Genomic DNA, 25,195 nt, shown 5'->3' on the forward strand with positions numbered 1-25,195 from the left:
TATTGCTTATAGGTACTTCCCTGACAAGCAAACTCCTTCTACCAATAATGGTTGGCACCCTCTCTATAGACCTGCTACCAATATTAAGGAGGCCACCTTAAGCACAATGAAGTGACTTGTACCAGGTCATACTATAGGCCAGCATGTGGCAGAGGTATGGTCCTAGGACTTCCTGCCTCTGAGGCCAGATCTTTATCTATGAAACCCGTGCATCTAAAAACTTTTGGACACAAGCAGAACAAATTCCTGCATTGGCCATGTCCAAGAAATATATGTTTTGATCTGTACCCTGAATCTGTTACCTCTTGGTCAGGAGATAGCTAGCATGTTTCATTATGAAATTCCAGAGTTCTCTGGAATCTGGCTGGTCACGCATAAATTAGTGCTCTTAGTTCTTCGAAGTTTTTTTCTTTACAGTATCATTATTTGTATAAATTGGTCTCTTGGATCTATTCACTTCATTCTGTATCAGTTCATACCAGTTTCCCAGGTTGCTCTGAAACCATCCCCTTCCTCATTTATTACAACACAATAGTATTCTGTTACATTTGTACACCATAATTTGAACTTTTTTCCATTCTTCAACTGATGGACAGCCTCTTAGTTTCTAGTACTTAGCCACCATAAAAGGGAATTTGCACAGTTTCTGTCTTCCAGATATGTCCATTAATAGCATTTCAGTGTTACATGAAGCTTTCCCACACAGATTTAAAATCTGGTGCTCCTTCCTACTTAAAGAAAATCCACTGGGGAAAAAAGAAAATTCATTGGGAAGCTGGGCAAATTCCAGGATAGCTCTTTGCAAGTCCTCACCTTGCAAACAAGTTACCTGATCTGCTTATACTTTGGTAAGCACAGCTCTAGCTCTGCTTCTTCCAGTTAGTTCTTTTTAAGAAGATTTCTAAGGGATAATAAATGGCTTTGGAGCTTCTAGTTTAATATTCAACCCGAATCTGGGGAAAACTTGGTAAGGTTTAGTAATCCTCTGGCTAGTGCCTGTCTTATTTATAAACATGTTTGCCATTGTGAAGAGTAATTAATGGGGTGGGGGTGGGAAGAGAATGAGAGGAAACAATAAAGTTAAAATAAGACATTAAGCTGAACAAATAGAGAAAAGTTAGTTCTAGACTTTGCAGAGATTCGTCAATTCTACCCTGAAAGGTTCTAAGCTATAGCTCAATAGTTTTCTGAACTTTTTCTATCATATTCCCCATTATGAACAAAAAATTTTAATATGTATCCTCAAATGTATATATTTACTTACTTATAAATTATATAATTTCCCATTACAGTAATAATTGTATATATTATAAAACTTATGATAAGCAAGGTGGCATAGCAAAACAGTTCTCAAAATGTGATCCAGGTACCTGGGCGGGGCAGGGAAGGGGTGGTCCCTAAAGTCAAAATTCTTCATCATACTAAGACACTTTAATTTCCCAAATTGTAAATATCAGTAGATATAGCCCACATAGAAAAAACCTCTTTGAGGGTTTTTCCATTTTTAAGAGTGTAAAGGGGTCTTGAATCCAAAAAGTTTCAGATTGCATGATCTAGTGAATACAGATCTGGCCTCTGCCATGCTGACCTATAGGTATGACCTTGGGCAGGTCCCTTAACTTCACTGTGCTCTAGGTAGCCTTCTTAATATTGGTAGTAGGTGCAGAGAAAGTGCCAATCATTATTAATAGAAGGAGTTTGCTTGTCAGGGAGTTCCCTATAAGCAATAAAATCAGTCTAGTCCCAACCCCTATCAAACTTACACACACCCACACAATTTTAAAAGGATATGGTAAAGATCAAATACTGTTTGATACAAGAGAAAATAGGGAGCCACTGGAGTGGCATGCTCAGATTTACACTTTAAGAATATCAGTTTGTCAGATGTGTAGAAAATGGATTGTAGTGGGGAGAAATTTTCCCAAGAGAACCAATCAGGAAGCTATTGGCAATAGCTCTGGCAAAAGTGATAAGGGCCTGAATGAAGGGAGTTAGGCTATGTGAGTAGAGAGTAGGGGGTGACTATGAGAAATATGGAGGCAGAAATGGCACATTTTAGTAGCTGATTTGATATGGGAGATGAGGGAGAATGAATATCAGTAATGATATAAAGGTTTTTAATTTAGGTGACTGGAAGGATACTGGTGGTAACCTTACAGAAACAGGAAAATTTGGAAGAGGGAAGTAGGTTGGGTAAGGAGAGGGAAGCAGACAACATGAGATCACAGCCCATCCATGCTTACTAACACTTTGTTCCACCTAAAACAAAAATGAGAAGATTGGGGAGAGTAAGATGGGAAATGAGGAGGGGTTCTTATTCCCTGGCTACTCTCTTCAAGAGCTCAGAGCCTACCAGTTGAAGAATCCTTAAGCAGCCATAAGGTGAACTAAGGGGCAGGATATACTGGGAATACTGGAAACAGAATAGGATATTTTGCCCACATCAAAGCAACTGATAATAGATGAGTGGGGCCAGAAGTAGGAGTAAGAGCTGGGAAATTTTAAAGGGGAAGGGGACGAAGTAGGGGAGTTGTGAATGATAATGGAAAAGACAGTGATTGTTATGTTGGAAACAAGCCCACAATAGGTTTTCAAGGGAATATGACCATTTTCTCACATTCTCACCATCTCATTAGTTGGTTGCATGCTTTTGGACATCATCTCATGGTCCCCACTTTATTTCTTTTTAAGCCCTTACCTTCCACTTTTGAATGAATACTATATATTGGTTCTAAAAGGCAGAAGAGTGGTAAGAGCTAGGCAGTGGGGGTTAAATGACTTGCCCAGGATTATGGTCCCCACTTTAGAAACCACTGCCATAACCACCATTATCTTCACCTTAAAATTTAGAGCTTTAGGTAAAACTGTTTGTTGTTATTCCCACACCTACAGTACCTTGGCTCTCAGACTAGAAGGTAGTTGGACTTCTCAACTAAGTTCCTCCTACATTTAACAAAGAACTGGGAGGAAGAAGAGCTTTTTAAAATTTTATCCCAAGTAAAGGTACATAAAATAAATGTAGACTCACTATTTTCAGGACTCCTTCTCCGAGAGCCAGATTATTCATGTACTAGCAGCAAGCCTAGGTAAATTTGCTGAACTTCTCTTCAAAAGATTTTAAGATGAATGATTGAAAATCAAAGTTATTCAATCACTAGTCAGAATGCCACAATTTTAATAAACATTTTTAATTAAAAAAGATGCTTTCTTGAATTTTATATAACCATGATAGATCATCTGAGCTCAGAAGATGTGGGAGGTGAGGGAAGGGAAAAGATGTTGGTTCCATTTTTAGAAGGCAAACATTTTTTAAAAGTAAATGACTTTGTTATTTTTCAGATTAATTTTCCAGACACATCAGAAATCTGAACAACGATCTGGTTATTTGCTAAAACTGACTGAAACCACTATTTATCACAACAGTGGACTAAATTAACAGTCTCCAAGTCAAAAGGTTAGTCTCATATGTTTGTAAAATGTTAGAATTGAAAAGAGCTTTAGGGATTCTCTGATTAATCCTTTTTATTTCATAGTCATGACTGTACATAGAATATTTATGCCAAAGAATTAATCACCAAGTGGCCAGCCTGTTGAATGAATCTTTCCATACTTAGTTGGGCTGGTGCTCATTTAGTGTCTGACATGGAGCTGATACCCAAATTCTCTTCAATTTTGCAGACCAACTGAGGCTTTCATTCTGTTGGAATAGCCTTCTAGAATTCAGATCATTCATGACTAATGTGGGAATTTTGCATGACTATACAGTTTTGTAATAGATTGTTTTTTTTTTCTTACCTTCTCTATGGGTAGGGAAAGGGAAGATTGAAGGAAGGGAGATAATTCAGAACTGGAAATAAAATTTAATTAAAAAAAAAGAATTTAAGTATTTTCCATGCCATGATAAAGCAGTAGAATAGGATTTTTGAAGTCCTGGCAAAATATGACAAAGATAAAAATACAAACTAGTGCTTAGGTCTCTGAAGCTCCCTCTAGTTTTCTGTAGTGACAGTGGCAAAAAGAAGAACAAAAAGTAATAAGAATCAGTTTTTAATAATCTATAAACATTCATTTAACTGATAATTTAAATGTAAAATTCCTACCCAATGACTCTAGTTGAGTTGATAAATTATTGGAAGAAATTAGTGGAAGAACACATCCACATTGACATTCTTACTGAAAATTTAAACTATGGTGATATAAGAAAGTTACAATTAAATGGAAGAATGTCTTATAGCCATTTTCTCCTCAGAAAATGAATAAAAGAATTGGTGAAGTTGGTTTCATCTTGTACCCATAGACAACAAGAAATGTTATTTCATGACTTTCATGAAGGCAGTTGTGGCTTATGTGCCAATATCTATTGCAGAGCATTAAGCTTTAGATAAATTCCACAAATAACTTGATGAGATCCTCCAAACCTAGTCAAAGATATACCTTGACATTTAGTGACTTTTTTGTGAAAAAAAACCCAAAGCGGAGAATCACAAAAGTATATTGGAAAATATGATTTGAAATTATGGAATGAAAGAGGCCAAAGAATTATAGATAATTTGGAAATCTCCATCTGTAGGTATGATGTCTTGCATATACTAGATGCTTTCTTTAACAAGGGAAATGAAGCCATTTCCTACTTGGCAGTTGTCAAAAGAATTTTAAATTATCAACACTAATGTGGAAAGTTGTTTCTAATTACTAATAAGAAAAATGCATATTAAAATGATTCTGATGTTTCATCTCAAACTCAGCAAATTAGAGCAAAGATGTCAAAAAATGAATAGTCACTGTTGAAGGAGCTATAGGAAGATAAGCATGCTAATATAATATGCTGTTGGAGCTATGAATTGGCCTGACCATTCTGAAAAAGTTTGAGTTATGTGAAAAAAAATCACTAAATTATTCATACTCTTTGTTCCCTGCTTGTTGTTCAGTTGTTTTCAGTTGAGTATGACTCTTTATGACCGCATTTGGGATTTTCTACTTTTTACAGATGAGGAAACTTAGGCAAACAGGTGTAAGTGACTTAACCAGGGCTACACAGTTAAGTGTCTGAAGCTGGACTTGAACTCAGGTCTTCCTGATTCCAGGCCTGGTGCTCTATCTACTGCACCACCTAGCTACCCCAGAGCTCTTATTAATGGACATATGCCCTTCCAGGAGGTAAAAGACAGATAAAAGGTAACCTCATATATATATGTATATATATATACCAGAATGTTCAGAACAGCAATCTTGTGGTAGAAAAAAGACTGGAGGCATGGTGAGTGCTTATTAATGAAATAAATGAATAAATTATAGCACATAAATTCAAGGAAATATTATTTTGCTATAAAACTGAACATGAGATTCAGAATAACATGAGACTTGTATAAACTGATATAAAATGAAATAAGCAGAACCAAAATAACAATGCATGTGATAGCTACAGTGATGTAAATGAAAACACTAAAACCTAAATATGAGTAATTATTATGATTAATTTTGGCTTTTTGAGAAAAGATGAGGGAAGTATCTCCTTCCTTTTAATAGAGAAGTAGCAGAATACAGGTGCAAAATATTTACTATACTAGCAGACATGATTCCTCTGTCTGTTGGTTTTGCTTAGCTTTTTTTATTTGTTACCTGAAAGAGTTCATTTTTAGTTATGTCCAGAAATAACTGATGATAGAAAAAAATTAATTTTTTCTTAAGTTTGAAGGTGTAATAGATCTGGAGAGTAAAGAGTAGTAGTAGTACTACTACTACCACCATACCACATACACACATACACAAACATACAACATTGTAAAATGTTAGAGCTGAAAAAGACCTGAGGAATTCTCTAATCAAACCCTTTTGTTCCATGGTCATGAATGTTTATAGAATGTTGTATGCCAGAAGGCAATCTGTTGCCTCTGAAAAATACTAAATGAATAAAGGTAAAATCATTGTTTTTCATTATGACTATTACTTAGAGATTTAACCAGTATAACATATTTATCTTAGTCAACAAACAGATGTGGCAGGCAGCCCAGTATTACACCAGAATATTTGCTCATTTGAAAATTATTGGAGAGGAAGATGGGGTGGGGGGAAAGCCCAGGAACACTATCACTTTAAATGGGGGGGGGGGGGAGGGGATAGTGAAGAGGATAACAAGCCTTAAGAAAACTTGACTTGAGCACAGCTAACCCAGATCATTTCAAGAGCATTTGCAGAAAAAAAAATAAAAAGATAATAAATAAATGTAAGTTGGAATTGGGGGCAGTTGGGTAGCTCAATGGATTGAGAGTCAGGCCTAGAGACAGGAGGTCCTAGGTTCAAATCTGTCCTCAGACACTTCCCAGCAGTGTGATCCTGGGCAAGTCACTTAACCCCCATCGCCTAACCCTTACCACTCTTCTGCCTTGGAAACAATACACAGCATTGACTCCAAGAGGGATGGTAATGGTTTAAAAAAAAATGGAATCAAATCTCCCAGAATTTCAGTAGTCATCTACTTTCATCATCTGAGAGAGTACAACCATAATATTTGGGAGCCACCACTTCACCTCAGTACTTCTTAAGTTACCCTCAATCTGTTTAAGGATAATTTTACCTGGCCATGAGGGAGAGGGTTGTCTGTACATGAAGTCTTCTGAATAATGGACAGATGAAAACAATTTTTCAAAGTATCATAAAGATATCTGAAATAGGAAAAGAGAGTAAAATTGACAATTGTGTGCGGCTCTGCCTTCACTTAAATCCAATTCATGAACAAGTTGAGACATCACCCTGTGATGCCATTGATTCTCTTTGAAATGAAGGAAAAAACAACTTCATTAGTAATGAGGTGGTAGAGTATAGAGTAAGATTTCTTTTCGCTTAATTAATTAAATTTTGTCAAGTTTTAGGAGACTCAAAAGGTTCTACAATGCTGTTTCTGAATCTCTCAAACCATCTCTGGTTTGTCTCTTCCATTCTTCTTGGAGTAATAAAGGAGAGAAAGAGAGGTAGCAAAGGACAAAGGACCTCTTTTATTTTTCCCCAAAATTAATCCTCCCAGTGCACACATACAGACTACATATAACATAGATTCATGACACAGACATCACAGATTTACAAGACAAACATGGAACACAAGTCCCATCAGAGAAGGTTGAAATTGCTAGAATAGGTTTTTCTATTAGTCATACTCATTCACTTTTTTCCCTTGGGTCATTAATTTTGCTACTAATTTACAGTACAGAGTAATGAGAAAGGATGTAGGGGCCAGATCAAGGCTAGTGCTACTTAAGGCAGTTTGGAAGAGATCTCTTTTATATAATTTGCATTCCAATTGTTTTCTGCCTGAATCTTTGCTTCATCCTCATATTCAGACTTCCACAATAAATTTCCACATATTCTACAATAAATATTCTCCTAATAGACATGCTTTAGCTATCTTTTTCCAATCATTCAGGTGAAGAATGTTATTAGAAAGGATCTCCTATGATGCATGGGAATTATTCAGGCAGGTATCAGAGCCACTTCGTAGTAATAAGCAGGATCCTGTATCCTTATTAGATAATTGTCCACAAATTTACCCTTCTTATCTTGCCTCACATTGGGCACCATTATGTAAAGGGCAGCTCTACAAATAGCTTGTGGGTTCTAGAATATGGATGAGAGAGATGATTCTAGGATTACAGGAGGGTCAAACTGACAGAGAGACATGCAGAATTCTCTTGCAAATCAGTGACAAAATTTATTGATTTCAAGTAGCTATTTATAGATGGTTGGATCAGGCAGAGGGTTAATAATCACTTATAATGGAAGTCAGTGATTAACAGGATGGAAACAATGGATTTAGATTACTTAGCTGGCTTTGAACAGTTTTCTATAGGTGGTAATTTAGCATGTCAATTCAACATGTCAGCATATCAATGTATGACCCAACTTTTTATAGAATTCCATATGTTCTTCTCACAGAACTCCTGCATCAATAATTTTCATACAATATTTGTTTTTCTCATGCTAGGGAGCAGGCTTATATGTCTGCCTGTTTTTAAAGCTATGGCTACCCATATAAACTGGGGTTCATTCTTACTACTGGGGGCTACAGAAGTGCAAGATTGTTGCATCAAGATTGGGAATTTTGCACAGTGCAATGAATTTGGGAAATTGCACAGTGCAATTTGCTTAGCAGGCTGCTCCCTGCTGCCAAAACACATCTTTTAAATCTTAATTACCTCAGTGATGCTGTATAGCAAATCAAGGAATAATACAGTATCAGTGATCAAAGTTGTATTTGACCTAAAGGACAACATAAAGCCATATAGTGGGTGTTAGTTAGTACCTTGAGGCATATTACCAATGGTAATTTACAAGTAAGTAGAAAAGACAACAGATATATATATGTGTGACTAGAAAGGACAAAAAGTTGTTATGTATGGAAAGCATCAGAGAGTCTGAATGTTATATTGGTATCTATAAAATATTAAGAAACTTGGTACTGGGTAGATCCTTTATGGCAGAGTTATGAAAGAACATGGATAAGAATTGCACAGAATAAGAAAGCATAGATGGCTTGCAGTCTTTATCTATTGAGATTCACAGATGAGCTTTTAGAGCCATGCAAATAAATATATTAGGATAGACAGCATGGATGGAGTGAGTCCTGGATTGGTTGTTAGGAATTCAGTTCCCATCTCTGACACTTACTAGCCAAATAAGCTTGAGCAAGTCATTCTTTATGAGTCTGATTTTTATTTTCTCTAAGATGAGAATGACACAAGTATACCAACTCAAGGTTGTTGTAAGGCCCAAATGAAGTGATAATGTCTGTAAAGCACTTAGTGGACATTTATATAGAACTTTAAAATTTGTTACTAATCATGAAAACTTAGTCTGCAACAAAAACAGAAAACAAATTTCATTTTGGAAGTGTTTAAAATAGGTTTTGGGACATCCAAATGAGGATATCTAGAAAGCATTTGAAGAGAGAGATCAGGCTAACCACACACACTCTGCATCAAGGTCATAATTTAAGCAAAAGGAGTAGATGAGATTACCTTTGAAGAGAACATAGAAAATAGGGCCAAGGACAGAGTTTTGAGGATACCTACTCAATGGCAAGAAGAAGAAAGGACCAATGACAGAAACCAAGAAGGAATAATCAGAAGAAAGAAGAGTCCTAGCAGGGCACACTGTCACAAATTCTAAAGAAGAAAAGAGTATCAAGAAAGACTCATGCTGTAGAAAGGTTAAGAAGTATGAACCCAGAGAAGAGACTATTGAACTTAGTTAAGTTATTGGTGGAGCAGCTAGGTAGCTAATGGATTGAAAGCTGGGCCTAGAGACAGGAGGCCCTGGGTTCAAATGTGGCCTCAAATACTTCCTAGCTATGTAACCCTGGGCAAGTCACTTAACCCCCATTGCCTAGCCCTTGCCACTCTTCTGCCTGGGACCAATACACACTATTGATTCTAAGACAGAAGGTAAGAGTTAAAAAAAAAAAGTTATAACAGTTTCAGCTAAGGAATGGAGACAAAAACCAGATTACTAGGAGTGAAGGAAAAAGTGGTGATAGATATCTACATTCACAAACATAGGGGAGAGCTCAACTGTCTTCTCATCACTATATAAACTAGCATGTTATATCCAGAGACACATCCATAGTGCCTTTATTTTTTGTTTTACTTTCACAGTCCCTTCCAACTCTTAAGAGATGTGATTCTATTATTCCTGGGCCAAAACTAACTGCTTGATTATTCATAGAAATAAAGGTCACAAATGGAATAAAGAATTATGTGCATGCCAGGTGTGATAGAAGCTAAACAATATTCATTTGATCAATCCAAGTTGAAACCAACTTACATGCTCTTAAAGTTCAATGTAATTTAATATTCCACATCTAGATGTTGTGTACTCAACTGATTGGATGTTAAATTATTTATTCCCCCAGCTCACTTAAAGTCTATGTTTTGATTTATTAACTAACAACCTTATAAACATCTATACCCTGAATGAAATGTTTCTGTACTAAATCAAGTAGAGGTGTTGTTTTTGGTTTTCCTCAATTACCTTTGGAGGAGATTGTGGTAACCCTTTCATTGCAACCTGTTCCTAAAACTTTAGGAAATTTTTCATTAATATGAGGTATTATAGGGGGCAGCTGGGTAGCTCAGTGGATTGAGAGCCAGGCCTAGAGATGGGAGGTCCTGGGTTCAAATCTGGCCCCAGCCACTTCCTAGCTATGTGACCCTGGACAAGTCACTTGACCCCCATTGCCTAACCCTTACCACTCTTCCGCCTTGGAGCCAATACACAGTATTGACTTCAAGATGGAAGGTAAGGGTTTAAAAAAAAATGCAGTATTATAGTATAGAAGATAGAGAAACTAAACTTGAAGCCAAGAAGATCTGAGTTTGGCCTTTTTTCTGACAAATACTGAGTTGTAACTCTTACAAATCATTTATCCTCTTAGTGTTATAGGCAACTCTCTAGAAACTATATAAGTCCCAGAGAAGATGTTGACCCAAATTGGTTAAGGGAGTTTCCTCACTTGGGAGTTCCTTATACTGAAATCACAGTTCCAGTTCCTATTTTATTAATAAAAATACTGGCTCAAATACTATATGACCTAGTAGTTATCTGTATTCTATGAGATCTCAATTTAAAGCCTTTTTTGTGTGTGTTTTCAGATATTTAACTCAGATTTAAATAAACCCTAATTTCAAGATTTTTTTTTAATTTCCCCTAAATGTATAGGTTCTATAGTGGGGCAAATAGAAAAAAACCTCTAAGATGAATGAAGTTTTCGAGCCAGTGTTTTTTCTTCTCCAGGTGCAAGATTGTGCTGCCAAGATAAGCCATTCCCCCTACTACCTACCACCTTTGTGAAACCTCTTTGAGTCATGGGTACTCGAGAATATAACCGCTTTGTGGATCCAGACAAGATGGAAGCTATGATTCCAGACCTAGGACCCAAGAACATAATTAATGTAGACTTTCAGGAGATAAAACAGTTGGCACGCCAAGGTTACTGGGCCAAAAGCCACAGTCTTAGGGGGAAGGTTTACCAAAGGCTGATTGAAGAGATTCCATGTCGAACAGTCACACCTGATGCCAGCGTCTACAGTGACATTGTAGGAAAGATTGTAGGCAAACGAAGCACCGCTAGCCTTCCTTTGCCTGAGTTTGTGGAAAATAGTCTGGCCCCAACCTACTGCCTGAATCCACAGGGAGAAGAAGCTGTTCAAAAGATCCTTCTTTGTATTGCTAACCAGTTCCCCGACATTTCCTATTGCCCAACACTCCCAGCCATTGTCGCCCTACTTCTGCACTATAGCATTGATGAAGCGGAGTGTTTTGAGAAAACTTGTCATATATTGGCTTGCAATGACCCCAATAAGAGGTTTATTGACCAGAGCTTTCTTGCCTTTGAGACTTCCTGTATGACATTTGGGGACCTTGCTACCAAATACTGCCAGGCAGCCCACAGGCTATTAGTAGAAGCATCAGAGGATGTATTTCAGGTCTATTCTGACTGGCTGCGGTGGCTCTTTGGGGATCTCCCACTCAGTTACTTTGCTCGAGTCTTTGATGTCTTCCTGGTCGAGGGTTACAAGGTACTTTACAGAGTTGCTTTGTCAATTCTCAAATTCTTCTACAAATCAAGAGTTGGGAAGACTACAGAGTCAGAGAATGTGAAGCAGGATATCCGTAAGTTTGTCAGGGATATCCATCAGACAGTATCTCCTGAGAAGCTGCTGGACAAAGCCTTTTCCATCCGTCTCTTCTCCCGGAAAGAGATCTATCTCTTGCAAATGGCCAATGAGGCAGTTCTGAAGCAGAAAGGAATCACTGTCAAGCATAAAAGGTGAGGTAGTTGATTTGGTTTTCAGTTTATGCCTTGAGCCACGGGCAGCCTATTCCATCTTCTCCCTTTTCCTCAAGGGTAGGTTGACATTTGGGAGAGTATGATACCAATGTCTATGTACTGAACACAGGAAGCTTGAGCTTGTAAGAGGAATAGGCATGTATAAAATGTTTTTGTCTGTGTGTTTGGGCTCTGATTTTATATTTTAGTCCTTCTCTTGGCTAACCTGAAGACAATTGGGCATCTTTCCATTAATTCTCAAGGCCCTTCTAAATAAAAATTATTAGGGCTTATAATTTGTTATGAAGGGGATAACTTGTATCCCATCTGTGGGAGGAAGGTGGAGGATGGGGCAAAACGGTACTATGGACAGCCTTTGGCCCATCCCATCTGTCTGAAAGTTGAGGTTAGTCTGGGCTTGAGATATGAGATTGGTTTCTAGGAGTGGAAAGTCAGGGTACCTTTAGTCATTGTTTACACACTGAATTGCCTTTCAGGCTCATCAGAAACTATTGCAGAAGATAGGCATATCAGGCATCCAAAATACATTAGTGACCTTCAAACTCTGGGTCCCATTATATATTGTCTGTTGCTTCTTAACCAAACCATGTACCTACCTGCAGAACAGTTCCTTAAAGGTACTGGCTAGAAAGTCCACAGAGCTATGCCTGTAGTATCCTAGGGTTAAATTCCTACTCCATCGGGGCCATCTTTGTCTATGACTATGGGACAATTTATCTTCAAGAAGCAATATGTTAATATCTTTCTCTTTAGGCCTATAAAAAGAGCTTACTGTGGATTTAGGGACTTACTGTTAATCTTTTCCTATCTGTCTCATTTTTTTTTCTTTAATTTCCATGTCCACTGTCCCCCTCCTGTTTTTTTAGTGTTTCACCTTCTAAAAGGTAGGTTTGAAAACTGAATCTTTCTGCTTCTCTTGTCTATCTGTGCTCTGCCAACTCTTAAATCCTGCCTCACTGATGCTGTCTGCTGACTGTGTGTGTGTCTCTGTCCTATACTTGCCTGACTCTCCATATCCTGCTTCACTGGTGCTATCTGCCTATCTGTGCTTAGCTGACTCTGGGACCCTGCCTTGCTGATGCTGTCTGCTGCCTGCCTGTCTGTCCTGTCTTGTGCTTGGCTGATTCCTGGACCCTACCCTGCTGGTGTGGGGACTGGTTCATGGGAGTTGGGAAAAGCAGCCCAAGGACCCTGTAAATATGGTCCAAAGGGTAAAAACTTCAGCACAAACTAGGGTCACCTTGATGCCCCTAGTTCTTCTGCTTTGTGTAAAATGAAAACACTCCAGGTATGTGGGTGAGGGCATATGAAGCAACACAGGCAAAATGGCCAGGCCTATAGGAAGAAGTGAACCATTCCAGAGAATGTGGCTTCTCATCAAGAACTTTTTAAATCTCAGAGCACTGTTTCCCTTCTTCTGAAGTTATATGTCCTGAAATTCCTGTCATATAAACACCAAAAAATATACCAAACATGAAAGTAACACAAATTTTAATACCCAAATGAGAAACTTTGTTTGAAATGTGGAGCCTTATTAAAGAGTGAAGAAAAAAGGGGAGCCTATGATTAGTTCCATAAATCTAGGCAGCCTGGTCATATATTGTATCAGCTATTTGATCTATGAGTGATATATCATTACCATAGCTCCCGGTACTTGAGTTTAATGTTAGGGAAAGTTTTGTGGAAGAAAGAGAATGAACTGATATATGAGTTAAAGAGCAGCACCATTTTTTACTTTTTTGGAATAGCAAGTTTTTTTATGTAGAGTGCAATATCAGCAATGCAAAGGAATAAGTGACTCTATAAACTGATTAAATATATTGGGTCCAAGTCAGATAGTAGCCAATGTGGGTGAGTAAGAGTGGGTCCTAGACTCAGCTGAACTGAAAATACTCACAAAGCCAAAAATTGAGTGATTGGAACCAAGCTATATGTCTTTCTTGACAACTTTGAGTTTCAGTGCTCTCTCCCTCTCATTGAGGCAAACCTAAAGTTCTGGGTTGTGAAGGAGAATAAGAGTGGGTGAGGAGAGTCCAGATCCTGATTGAAATGTCCAGAGATAGATAATAGAGGCAAACATATTTAAGACCTTTTGCTAGAATTAATAGGCATGAGTCTTCCCTACATCTTCATTAGGGATCCTCAGCCTCTCAGTCCTCTTTTCCACACCACTGTTCTCCTGGCCTCTTTTTCCCCTTGTGTTTTGTATATCCTGGCCTTAGGATATACACCCCTACTCTCCTATTAAGCCTTTTCTTTAAGAGGATTGGCCTTCCATGTCAGAGATATTAACATCCATGGAAGTGACTTGTCCTTCCATTAATTGGCAGAGGGACCCAAGGGATCTCTTGGGGTCATTTGTTTGAATAGTCAATGCTTACTAAATTTTTGTTGATATTAGGACAAGTGGAAAAAATGAGTTTTATCTCTTCATTTTTCATATTAAAACTCTCAAAGAAGCATAGGCCACCTTGGACAGAATTTCAACTCTGGGAATTCAAACATGTAGAGAGTTCTTCATTTTGGTTTCCAAGTGTGAACTACAGCTGTAGTCTTGAAGGAACAGTCCATCTGAGATGTTTGTGCCTGGGAAGTCTGCTTTGTCCTTCAGCTCATTAGCAAACTTCATTAATTTTGAAGGTCTTCATTCAGTTTGACAATGCAGAGTGCTTGAAATACAAAAACAAAAAATAAATAGTCCCTGCCTTCAAGAAACTTAATTCTATAAAGTTTGTACTCTTGTGTATTCTCATAGTACTACTGTATGGACAGGGGAGATAGGTTCTGTTTTTGAAGTCAGAGAAAGTGAGGGTCTGGCCTCCCAAACAAATATGTGACTTGAGAGAACTCCTGATTGTTCTTGTGTGGAGATCTTAAGGGGAAAGAGGACTTTATCTGGTAAACAGGCTGCACTCTTTTTACAAGTAGGGAAGTAGTGCCTCCAGTAATTTTGGAATTGGTGCTGCTCTTATCAATACTGGCTGCCCCTTTTCTCCAATCTTTTCCTTCACATTCAGACTGGTTACTCCCACAATGGGAATTCCCATTCAAGCCTAGTCCCAAAATGCTACTCGTCTTTCCTAGTTTGGGTGCCCAGAAGGATTCCTGGTATGTGGCCATCCTTGAAATTCTAAACTTTTCCTCTCATCTTCCCCAGGATGTTTGTGCACTTGGCTGTTGATCCTGGGAATTTCAAGTCAGAAATTGTCACTGTGAAGGAGATGAGAGACATCTGGTCATGGATCCCTGAACGGTTTGCTCTCTGTCAGCCTCTGCTGATTTTCTCTACTACACAACATGGATATAGCCTGACAAGGTAACCCTATCCAGCTGTGTCCTTCCCATATGGGATCCCTGAGCTAACATTTTTTGATCAGGCTCTTCTCTCATTCAGCCTTTCTATAGACTATATGTAAATAGAAGTTATGGAGGGAAAATTGGGGCCCTGACCTTGACTCCTCCATACTTCCCTGGGTAAGCCAAGTGGTAATTAGACTTTTGAAAGGGATGAAGCTCATTTCCTTGCTGCCTGGGGTTCTGTTTCCCTAGGGTGAGGTCTTCATACCAGTGGTCACTGAAATCTGGAGCTTCTTATCCAGGATAAAAGTGTCCTTTCCTTCTTTGGCTTCAAGCTTTACTGCCCTAAAGTGATTCAGCTCAAATAAATGTTATTCTTGGGTGCTTTTTATATACCTCTCTCTAGACCAGAAATCTTAGGGGATAAAGGGAGAAGACATGAATGGGCCCTGCCTTGAGAAATTTATTGATTAACTGGTGAAAATGAGAATAACATTCAAATTGCAAGACATAACTGATTCTTCTCCAATCCTTCTGCCTGGGAGTCCAAGGAAGCTAGATGCTGGATTAAAAGTGTTAGCTTCTGGTCTCTCTCAGAGCATTAGTATAAATGACTCCTCCAACCCCAGCTCCTCTTTTTTTGCCCCAGGCTGTGAGAGGTTTACTGATAAGGTGCACTACCTGTATCAGGTCACTGCCAGTTACTAGATCCAAATCTGCCAGGTAGAGAGGGGTCTCTAGTGTCTGCACAACTGCTTGGCCTTCCTAAAGCAGAGATACTCTGACTCTAGTTCTAAATGCTCCAGGAAAGGAGATGCCAGAAACCTTCCTTGGCTAACTCCCATAGGCAGCATCTGCCAGCCCCAACACAGACATTGAGCAACCTGAACCACATTTCTTAGTCTTTTCCAACCACTGCAGAACAGCACGTGCCAGGCCTGGCCTCTAAGAAGATTCCAGCCCGAGGCCCCAGGAAGGGTGGAGGGGGAGACATAGTTGGCACTGGTTCAGTCCGCACCTGTTTTCTTTCTTTCCTACAGTATAATCTCCACTTCTACCTCTTCTCCTCCCCCCCCCCCCCCCATCCCATTCCCTGTTTTCTCAAGCAAAGTGCTGGTTTTTCTTAGGCAAGGACCAAGTGTCCTGTTTTCTGTGTGCCCCTTATGGCTCCTACTTAGTTTTGCCTACAAAGAATGTTGCTGAGGAACTTCACCTGAGCTTTTGAGAAGCTGTTGTCAATCTTCCATGGTGCTGTTTTTCAGTCATTTTGACCTGAATATATGAGAGAAAAGATCTGGACTTCTTTCCTTACCTGCCCCACTCCACCAGATACAGCCTCCCTTCTTTATCCTCTTCTATATATCATGGGTGGCACTGTAACTGTCAAATAATGTCATTTTTGCCTGCAGGCTTTATTACCACTGTGATGGACATGAGCCAACTCTCCTTCTCCTCAAGACAACAGAGAAAGAGGTAAAGCTAGAGACCTGAGGCTTTGAGTACATTCTTATTGTTAAACTTTATAAAATTAGCTCCTCAGAAATGAGGGGTGCCAAGCAAAACATGGAGCCCCATGTGGAAGGATGCCCCTAGAGTATACACATTACAGAGATGTTTCAGAGAAGGAACCTAAGTTTAGGAAAATAACCAAAAGAATTTATTTTAATGTTGACATTTCAAATGCTTTGACATTTGACTGTAAAAGATTAAAGGTGGTGGGGAGGGAGGAGGAGGATGTTCTTTGGCAGGGAGGTCTTTTTAGTATCCTAGAAATAATATTCTATCAGCATATTCTGATTAGAGATTCTGTCTTTGAAAATATTAGATTCAAGGTATTCTTGGAGTAGAGAGAAAGCTATTCTTGTCTTGTCACTGTGGGACCTTGACCACAAGGGACTGAAGAATGTTGTGCCTCTGGCACTAATATCCTTTATTCTTTGTATCTAAATTGGGAGCATATTCCTGGAGCCTGTTTCTACCCCCTCCCTCCATTTTAGAGATCTCCCAGAAATACTGTAAGATCTAGGCATTTGTACCCTAAGGGTAAATGGGAGCTCAGACCCTTTTTGGCAGAATGCAGGCTGACTCTTTAGATCCCTTGGTAGTTATGAGCTCCCATCCTTTTACCTGAGGAATGACTAGTATGGGAGTTGTTGGGCTTTATGGGCCACAGACTGATGTGAAGATTGCAGTTTCACAATCTCTTATTCTAGGTTTGTGGTGCTTACCTATCGACAGACTGGAAGGATCGAAACAAGTTTGGAGGAAAGCTGAGCTTCTTTGGGACCGGGGAGTGCTTTGTGTTTAGGGTGAGTGGGTCTTAATGTGAGAGGTAAGACACAGAGATAAGGATGGAACCGTTAAGAGGAGTTCAATCTCTTTAGCAACCTATGTGCTGATTGGTCACAAAGTTCTCTCACCTGTGCCCCACCACTATGAACTACAAGGATGGTGGATGAGCCATGAGATGAAAGTAGGTCGTGCTTGGGGTGGGGGGGCAGGGTGAGCATTTAGTCCTTTTGATTCCCCTTACCCAAAATCTGGACCCTCCTTCAGGCCTCAGACCCTTTAACTCTGATTCTTCTGACACTTCATCTCCACAGCTGAAGCCAAGAGTTCAGCGATACGTTTGGGTAGTGATAAAGCACCCAGAACCAGTCAAGGATTCAGCCACAGTTTTACAGCCCACAACTTCAGGTTCAAGTTCACAAATGGAAGACTTGCAAAATCCAGACCACCCCTCAAGTCGACTCTCACCTTTCTTGGCTGCTCGGCACTTCCATCTTCCTTCAAAAACTGAATCCATGTTCATGGCTGGAAACAATGATTGCATCATCATAGGTAATACGCTACCCTAACATATCTTCCCCTACCATTCCAACCTTGATTCTTCCCCATATTTTTCTGTCTCTCTTCCCTCTTCCTTGACCTTTTCCCTGCTATTCTCCCTATTCCCCACCAGCCATAAGATATGTGTGTGTGTAATTATTCACCCTGAGTGTACTGAATTGTGTTAGGATCATGGATTGGGAGCTGAATTGGACCTCAGAGATCACCTAGCCCAAACCTCTCATTTTGCCATGAGGAAACTGAAACCCAAGATCACACAGATTAAATAAATTGCAAAGTTTATTCCCTTTCTATCCTCCCAAGCTCACTCATCCCAGATTTCCTTCCAGATTCTTACCAACCTAGAAGTTGATGCTGGTTTTCTTTCTGAGTATGACCAAGGTACTAGGGTTTGTGGGAGAGCTACTATACTTGGGGTGACCATAAGACTGTCCTGCTATTAGTCTTTTCATAGCTTTCCACCAATGTCAGCTGAGCACCTCTACCCAGCCTTGAGCTCAGCTACATTTTAGGGTAGGAAAGACTGAAGAGACATAAGCTTTGCCCATGTCTAGGAGGGTTGGCAGTAATAGAAATAATATATTTACATGGTAACAAGACAACACCATAAGTGCTAGAAGTTCAGAGGTAGGCTAGAAAAAATCAGATTTGCTGTGAAAGATATGCCGACCTCTCAGGTACCAGCAAAACATTCAAGTGAAGAGGACTAGTTGGCAGTTGGAAATATACAGAGGTTTAGGTTGAACTTTATGCACATCAGTCCAAAAGTGATCATTATAGTTTGAAGCCATACATATATATTTTCAAGTGCATATTCTGGCAAATGTACACTGATTAGCAGTCATTCTCTTAACTATAGCTGCTGACCTTTTCATCTTCATAGGTGGTGGAGGTGGTCAAGCTTTGTATATCGATGAGGACCTGAATCGAGGCCACACAGGACACTGTGACACCTTTAACAATGAGCCACTATGCTCTGAAAATTTCCACATCTCTTCCTTAGAGGTGTGGGGCTTCTGGGATGCTGATATACAAGACTAGAGATGGCCACAATCACCAGTCCCTGAACGAAAGACAAGGACATTCAAGAGGAAGGTTACTCCAAGACTGACTTCCCCATTTTCAAGTCCTGAGTTTGGACAGAAGCACAAGGCCCTATGATCCTTTGAGTGTCTTTCTCCATCCTAGTTTTCTTTGATGGTTACTGACCTCCCTAAAAAGTCAGCCTATGGTCAAGAGATCCTGAAACTTTCCTTCTCTTCATCCCTCAGGACATGGGTTACTTTGAGCTAGGGCCTCATTTCTAGAGACAAACTCAAGCCTTGCCCCAAAAGGCTTAGAGATTTTGGTGTAATCCAGTATCCCCTCTCCTTTTGTGACAGAACCATGGGTGGTATTGGGGGACAGATAAATAGCAGAGATCACACTATATGAACTAATTCCAAGGTTATGCTTAGGCTCTCTGGCTGTTCTGATGATGGGCTGGTGGGGTAGGGAAAGTAACTTCTGTTCTAAGGGTAATTCAAGGTGCAGATGAACAAAGGCCTCTTTGTATAAATTCCTCTGTGATTGTCTAAAGGTCACCAGGCTTTCCTAGATGTAGCCATTGGGGCCACCCTTTCCTCTCTCAAATTATAGGCTCAGATGGGAACAAACCATCTGCCCTACAGGCACTTTACCTTTCTGAGTTTGGGAGAAAACTCAAATCCAAGAAAAAGAAGCCCTCAGAAGGGATAGAATTAACCCTATATACTAAGATTAGCACTATCTCCTCAAATCCCTAACGTCCTCATAGCTGTCTGAGTCCCCATTCACCTTCCTCCTCCCTTGTCTAGTTATCTTAGCTCCTTTATACCCTCAAAAAAAATCTCAATATGCCTGTGTATCTGTTTCTTCCATTAACACTGAATCTAGCCTGAGTGTTTCTCCTCTTTTTCTTTGGGACCCTGATTTCTCCCTGGGGGAAGAAAGGGATGAAGAACAGGTATTTCTAGGGTTACTATCTACAAATTCCAGGTCGTGGGAGATCAGAAGAGGAACAGCAGTTCCACTGCCCCACCAAGGCTTCCACGCTATCATTCTGCCACTCAGTTAGGACTTTGGTGCCCCCGTGTGGCTCTTTTACTCTTTGCCTTATCATAGAGGGTGGAAGTCTGTTTGCCTCTGGTAAATGATGTGTATCCTTGGGTATGCAAAAGAAGGTCTGGTCTCTAGGTAGGTTTGTCCCATGCTGTCTCTGGTTCAAGAGTCACAAAAGCCAGCAGAACCACCCTATGGAAAAGGAACAAGTTGCAGGGGTTCTTTTGAGATAACAATTCCAAGCCAGCAACATGGCAGAGCTGGATGACTCCAACAGAGCCTTGACTGATTCTTTCCTCTACCCTCCTATCTCCTACTCTGACCTTTCTCTAGAAAGGGGAAGACACCATAGCACTTACTCTTATCTAGTCATACAATAAAACCTTGATCAGAATCATAGCTACTTATGGTTCAGAATAAGCAGAGAAAGGGTACTAGGATGGCATGGACTGGAGATTGGCATGCCCCTGGAAATTGCCACATCTGGCTAAGTTCCCAATAACTAAATAAACTTTGTTCATTTGTTTGCCTAGTTCTTGGGGCTAGCTACCAACTACAACTTCCAAAATACCATATGGTTCATTGATATTTAAATTATTTGCCACACTTTAGAACTAAGTTGTGGTAAGCAGTTGTTTCTTTGGATTTTTTTTCCCCAGAGAAGTCAGTTTTGTTTTTTAACCTTGAAGTCCCTAGTAACACTTGTTTTCCAGGAAGGTTTGTGAAATGAAGGAAATCTGCAGGTTTCAGATGGGACCTGAATAAAATTTAACTCAAAAGCTGAATCCAGTTAAATTTAGGTATGAGTGCCCATTACAGAGAAAAGTTTGGGAATTGAGCCATTTCATTTCAATTCAACATTATTAAACTACAAAGCATTTGTTTGAGGCACTATGGGTAAAAAATTTAATAAAACCATTTCTGATCCTCTAGCTTACAACAATACATAATGGAAAGGCAACATATAGCACATGTTGCAAGTACAAAATACGGACTATATGGAAGGTAATCTCAGAGGGAAAGAATTATGGTGTTGGTTGGGGGGACTGGAGTAGACCTTCTGTAGGAGATGGGATTTAAGTGGAATTTTGAGGAAAGTTAAAAGGCAGAGAAATGGAAGAACATTCCAAACATCGAACAAGACACCCCAAGAATTGAGTCAAAAGTGAGCATCATACAAGAAGCATCATGAAGGCCAGTAATTGGATTGGATTGTAAGAAGATAGGAATGGTAGAAAGGAACTAGATTGGGAAGAGCTTTTAAAAACTAACAGAGACCTTTATATTTGATCCAGGCTCTAACAACGAGGCATTGGAACTTAATAAAGAGTGCAGCATGAGCAGACTTTCAGCTACACACTGCTCTCTGACTCCCTGACTATGCTGCTGATATATAAAGATGATCATACCTTTGATCTTTCCATTACCCACAATTCCCATGTTCATGAACTCTGAAGTTCCTTATTCACAATCTATCATTCCACCTTTTCCTCTTCCTTGCCACCCCAAAGTCTACTCATCCTTATCATGATCTCCAACTCTGCACCACTCAACTTCTTTACAAGGCTACACAATGCTCCCTTACCTATCTTGACCCCACAGTGATTCAATCCAACTCTAAGCTGTTCTCAATTCCTTTGAGCTCTTAATGAATCAAACATTTTGCCCTGCCAAACCTCAGCCTTGCATTACTCCCAACTTCTACTGCATGTTCTAACAATGCTGAAGAAAATCTAACAAGCTGTAGAAAAATAAAACTGTACTCATGCTGATTAGGTCCACCACAAATGTATATAATCTCCACTGGGCCCTCACTGCACCAAGACAGATCCTTTTATATTTTCCCACTCATCAGAGCAACTTTTCCCAAATATTTCATACCTTTTCAAACTTCCCCCACTAACTTAAAACCTTGCCTTATATTTCACTGGAAAATTGAGTTCACTTGAGAGGGCTTCATCTCACAATTCTCAGGGGCTTTCTGCAACAATCTCCTTTACCCATTTCACATGAAGTGATCCTTTTCCTTGCCAGGACAAACCCATATGCACAAATGATCACATCCTATCCTTAAACAGATTGCTTCCTCTAAAATCCCCACTCTCATTTATATTAAATCTCTTCCTGTCTGCTTCTTTACTTCCATGCCTATGTCTACCCTATCCTCTGAAAACTCTCACTTGATCATCATCACCAATTATTAGTTATCCTATCTCCCCCCCCCCTCTTTTTATGGTTAAATTCCTTAAGGAGTCTATCTACAATCAATGCCTTCACTTTCTTTCCTCTTTCTACTTAACTCTTATTAGTCTGACTTCTGTCACCAAATGAAACTGCTTTCTTCAAAGTTTTAGGTGATTATTTAACAAACCTAATAGCCTTTTTTCAATCCTCATTCCTCTTAACCTCTCTGCCACCTTCAACATAGTCAGTCACCTCTACTCTCAAGTTTTTGTGAAACTACTGCTCTTACTTTTTCTACCTATCTGACCATTTCTCTGGCTCTGATAGACTTTCATCCATGTCATTTGGGTTCATCTAAGATTCTGTCTTGGTCTATCTATATCATTTTACTACTTGAACTCATCAGCTCCCAGGGTTTCAATTATCTCTAGCCCTAATCTTGTCCTCTATACTCATTAAAATCTTGCATCTCCAACTGCTTATTGGATATTTTGAACTGGATAGTTCACAACCATCTTGAACTCCACCTTAAAAGATGTTCAAATTTACTATACTTTCTCCCAAACTCTTCCCTCTTCCTAACTTCCCCATTATTGTAGAAAGGACTACCAGTCTCCCAGTCCCTCAAGCTCACAACCTAGGTATCTAAAACTCCTCACTTCCATAACATTACTCATATATACCTCTTCTGTGATGTTGCCATCATATTGATGCAGGCCCTCATCACCTCATTCATACCTATTGAAAGTGGACTGCTGAAAGGGGTGGATCAAAGAACAAATTATAGAAATAATTTCATTAAGGAGAATGACAATGAGGAGACATATCAAAATTCATGGAAATACAGCCAAAGAAGTACTATGTGGAAATTTTGTGTCGCTAAACACATCAATAAAATAGAAGGGTCAGCTAGGTGGCTCAGTGGATTGAGAGCCAGGCCCAGAGATGGGAGGTCCTAAGATTCAAATGTGACACTTATAGCTGTGTGATCCAAGGCAAGTCACCTCTCATTGCCTACCGCTTACTGCTCTTCTGCTGTGAAATCAATACACAATCTTGATACCAAGAAGGTAATGGCTTTTTCCCCTAATAAAAAGCAGATCAGTGAATTGGGCATACACCAAAAAAACTAGAAAAAGAACAAATTAAAAATCTCCAACTTAAGACCAAATTGGAAATCCTCAAAATCAAAGGAAAAAATAAAATTTTTAAATATTTTAAAATAAAGTAAGAAAATTGCTAAACTAATAAGACTAGGAGTTGGTTTTATGAGAAAAACAACAGATAAGAGCATTGGTTTATTTTTTTAAAAAGGAAAAATCAAATTACCAGTATCAAAAATGAAAAGGGTGAATTCACCAGGCAGCTGGGTGGCTCAGTGGATTGAGAGCCAGTCCTAGAGACGGGAGGTCCTAGGTTCAAATGTGACCTCTGCCACTTCCCAGCTGTGTGACCCTGGGCAAGTCACTTAACCCCCATCGCCTAACCCTTACCATTGACTCCAAGAGGGAAGGTAAGGGTTAAAAAAAAAAAGCAATCATTAGGCACTATTTTGCCCAATTATATGCCCATATACCTGATTAAGTGAAATGGATGAATTATGTAAATTGTCCAGGCTAGCAAAAGAGGAATTAGAACGCTTAATCTCATCTCACAAAAAGAAATTGAATAAAGCCTTCAGTGAATTCCCTCAGAAAAAAACCCCAGGCCAGAGAAATTCACAAGTGAATTCCATTGAACAATTAATCCCAATGCAATATAAACTATTTGGGGAAATAAGCAAAGAAGGAATCCTACCAAATTCCTTTTATGACCCATTTGGAAGTCTGGAAGAGTGAAATCTGAGAAAGACAATTGTAGGCTAATTTCCTAGATGAAAAATGTTTAAGTAAAATTCTAGCAAGGAGACACAAGGATTGTTCACTAAGACCAGGTGGGATTTATACCAAGAATGCAGGGCTGGTTTAATATTAGGGAAACTATTAGCATAACTGACTGTATTAATATAAAAAAAAAACCTAACAAATTACATGATTACCTCAATAGATGTACATGATTACCTCAATAGGAAAAGCCTTTGATAAAATACAACCAATCCTTTTAAAAACAAAGCATCAATAAATGGGCTTTTCCTTAAAATGATAAGGAGAATCTAAAACTATCAGCAAGTATCATCTATAATGGAGATGAGCTAAAAGTTATCCCAATAAGATCAGGAGTGAAGCAAGGATGCCCATTATCACCATTATTATTTAATATTGTACTAGAAATATTAGTTTTAGCAATAAGCAAAAAAAAAAGCAAATTCGAATGAATTAAAGTAGGCAAAGTGAAAACTAAACTATCACTTTGTAGACTATATGATGATATACCTAGAGAATCAACTAAAAAGCTAGCTGAAATAAGTTTAGCAAAATTGTAGGATATAAAATAAACCCATATAAATCATTAACATTTCTATATATTACCAACAAAGTCCAGTAGCAAGAGACAGAAAGCAATTCCATTTAAAATAATTAGACAATATAAAATACCTAGGAAGCTATTTGCCAAGATAAGCCCAGGAATTGTATGAACACAATTACAAAACACTTCAGACAAGATCTTAAAAAACTGGAATATTAATCCTCATAGGTAGGATGAACTAACATAAAAATGACAATTCTACCTAAACTAATTTATTTAATGCCATGCCACTCAAATTACCAAATTTTATAGAACTAGAAAAAATAGTAACAAAATTCATCTGGAAAAACAAAAGGTCAAGAATATCAAGAGAATTAATGAAAATAATGTGAAGGAAGGTGGCCTAGAAGTACCAGATCTCAAATTGTACAGTAATCATCATCAAAAGCAGTAATCATCAAAACAATCTGATACTAACAAATAGAATGGTGGATCAATGGAATAGATTAAACACACAAATATATAGGGATAAATTACCTT

The 25,195-nt window shown here is 38.9% G+C and overlaps 1 protein-coding gene across 18 annotated transcripts in view; it reads left to right on the plus strand.

Annotated features, from left to right (window-relative positions):
• TBC1D24 (TBC1 domain family member 24) overlaps positions 1–19,905 on the plus strand; it is a 43,428-nt gene extending 23,523 nt beyond the window's left edge. For 7 of the 18 annotated variants that reach the window (XM_016424226.2, XM_007499500.2, XM_007499502.3 and 4 more), the window contains 8 exons: positions 3,340–3,454; positions 10,783–11,818; positions 12,706–12,723; positions 14,997–15,155; positions 16,546–16,609; positions 17,350–17,445; positions 17,740–17,977; positions 18,870–19,905. In XM_016424226.2, coding sequence (XP_016279712.1) covers positions 10,854–11,818; positions 12,706–12,723; positions 14,997–15,155; positions 16,546–16,609; positions 17,350–17,445; positions 17,740–17,977; positions 18,870–19,027 — 1,698 coding nt within the window. In that variant the 5' untranslated portion in view covers positions 3,340–3,454; positions 10,783–10,853 and the 3' untranslated portion in view covers positions 19,028–19,905. Of the gene's footprint in view, positions 1–3,339; positions 3,455–4,987; positions 5,176–10,782; positions 11,819–12,705; positions 12,724–14,996; positions 15,156–16,545; positions 16,610–17,349; positions 17,446–17,739; positions 17,978–18,869 lie in introns of all 18 variants that reach the window. The other 11 variants (XM_056805479.1, XM_056805478.1, XM_056805480.1 and 8 more) reach the window with 3 other exon arrangements.
• Positions 19,906–25,195: the final 5,290 nt, after the last annotated feature.

Source organism: Monodelphis domestica, chromosome 7 (assembly GCF_027887165.1).
Source record: "Monodelphis domestica isolate mMonDom1 chromosome 7, mMonDom1.pri, whole genome shotgun sequence".
In the NCBI taxonomy this organism is placed as follows: Eukaryota; Metazoa; Chordata; class Mammalia; order Didelphimorphia; family Didelphidae; genus Monodelphis; species Monodelphis domestica.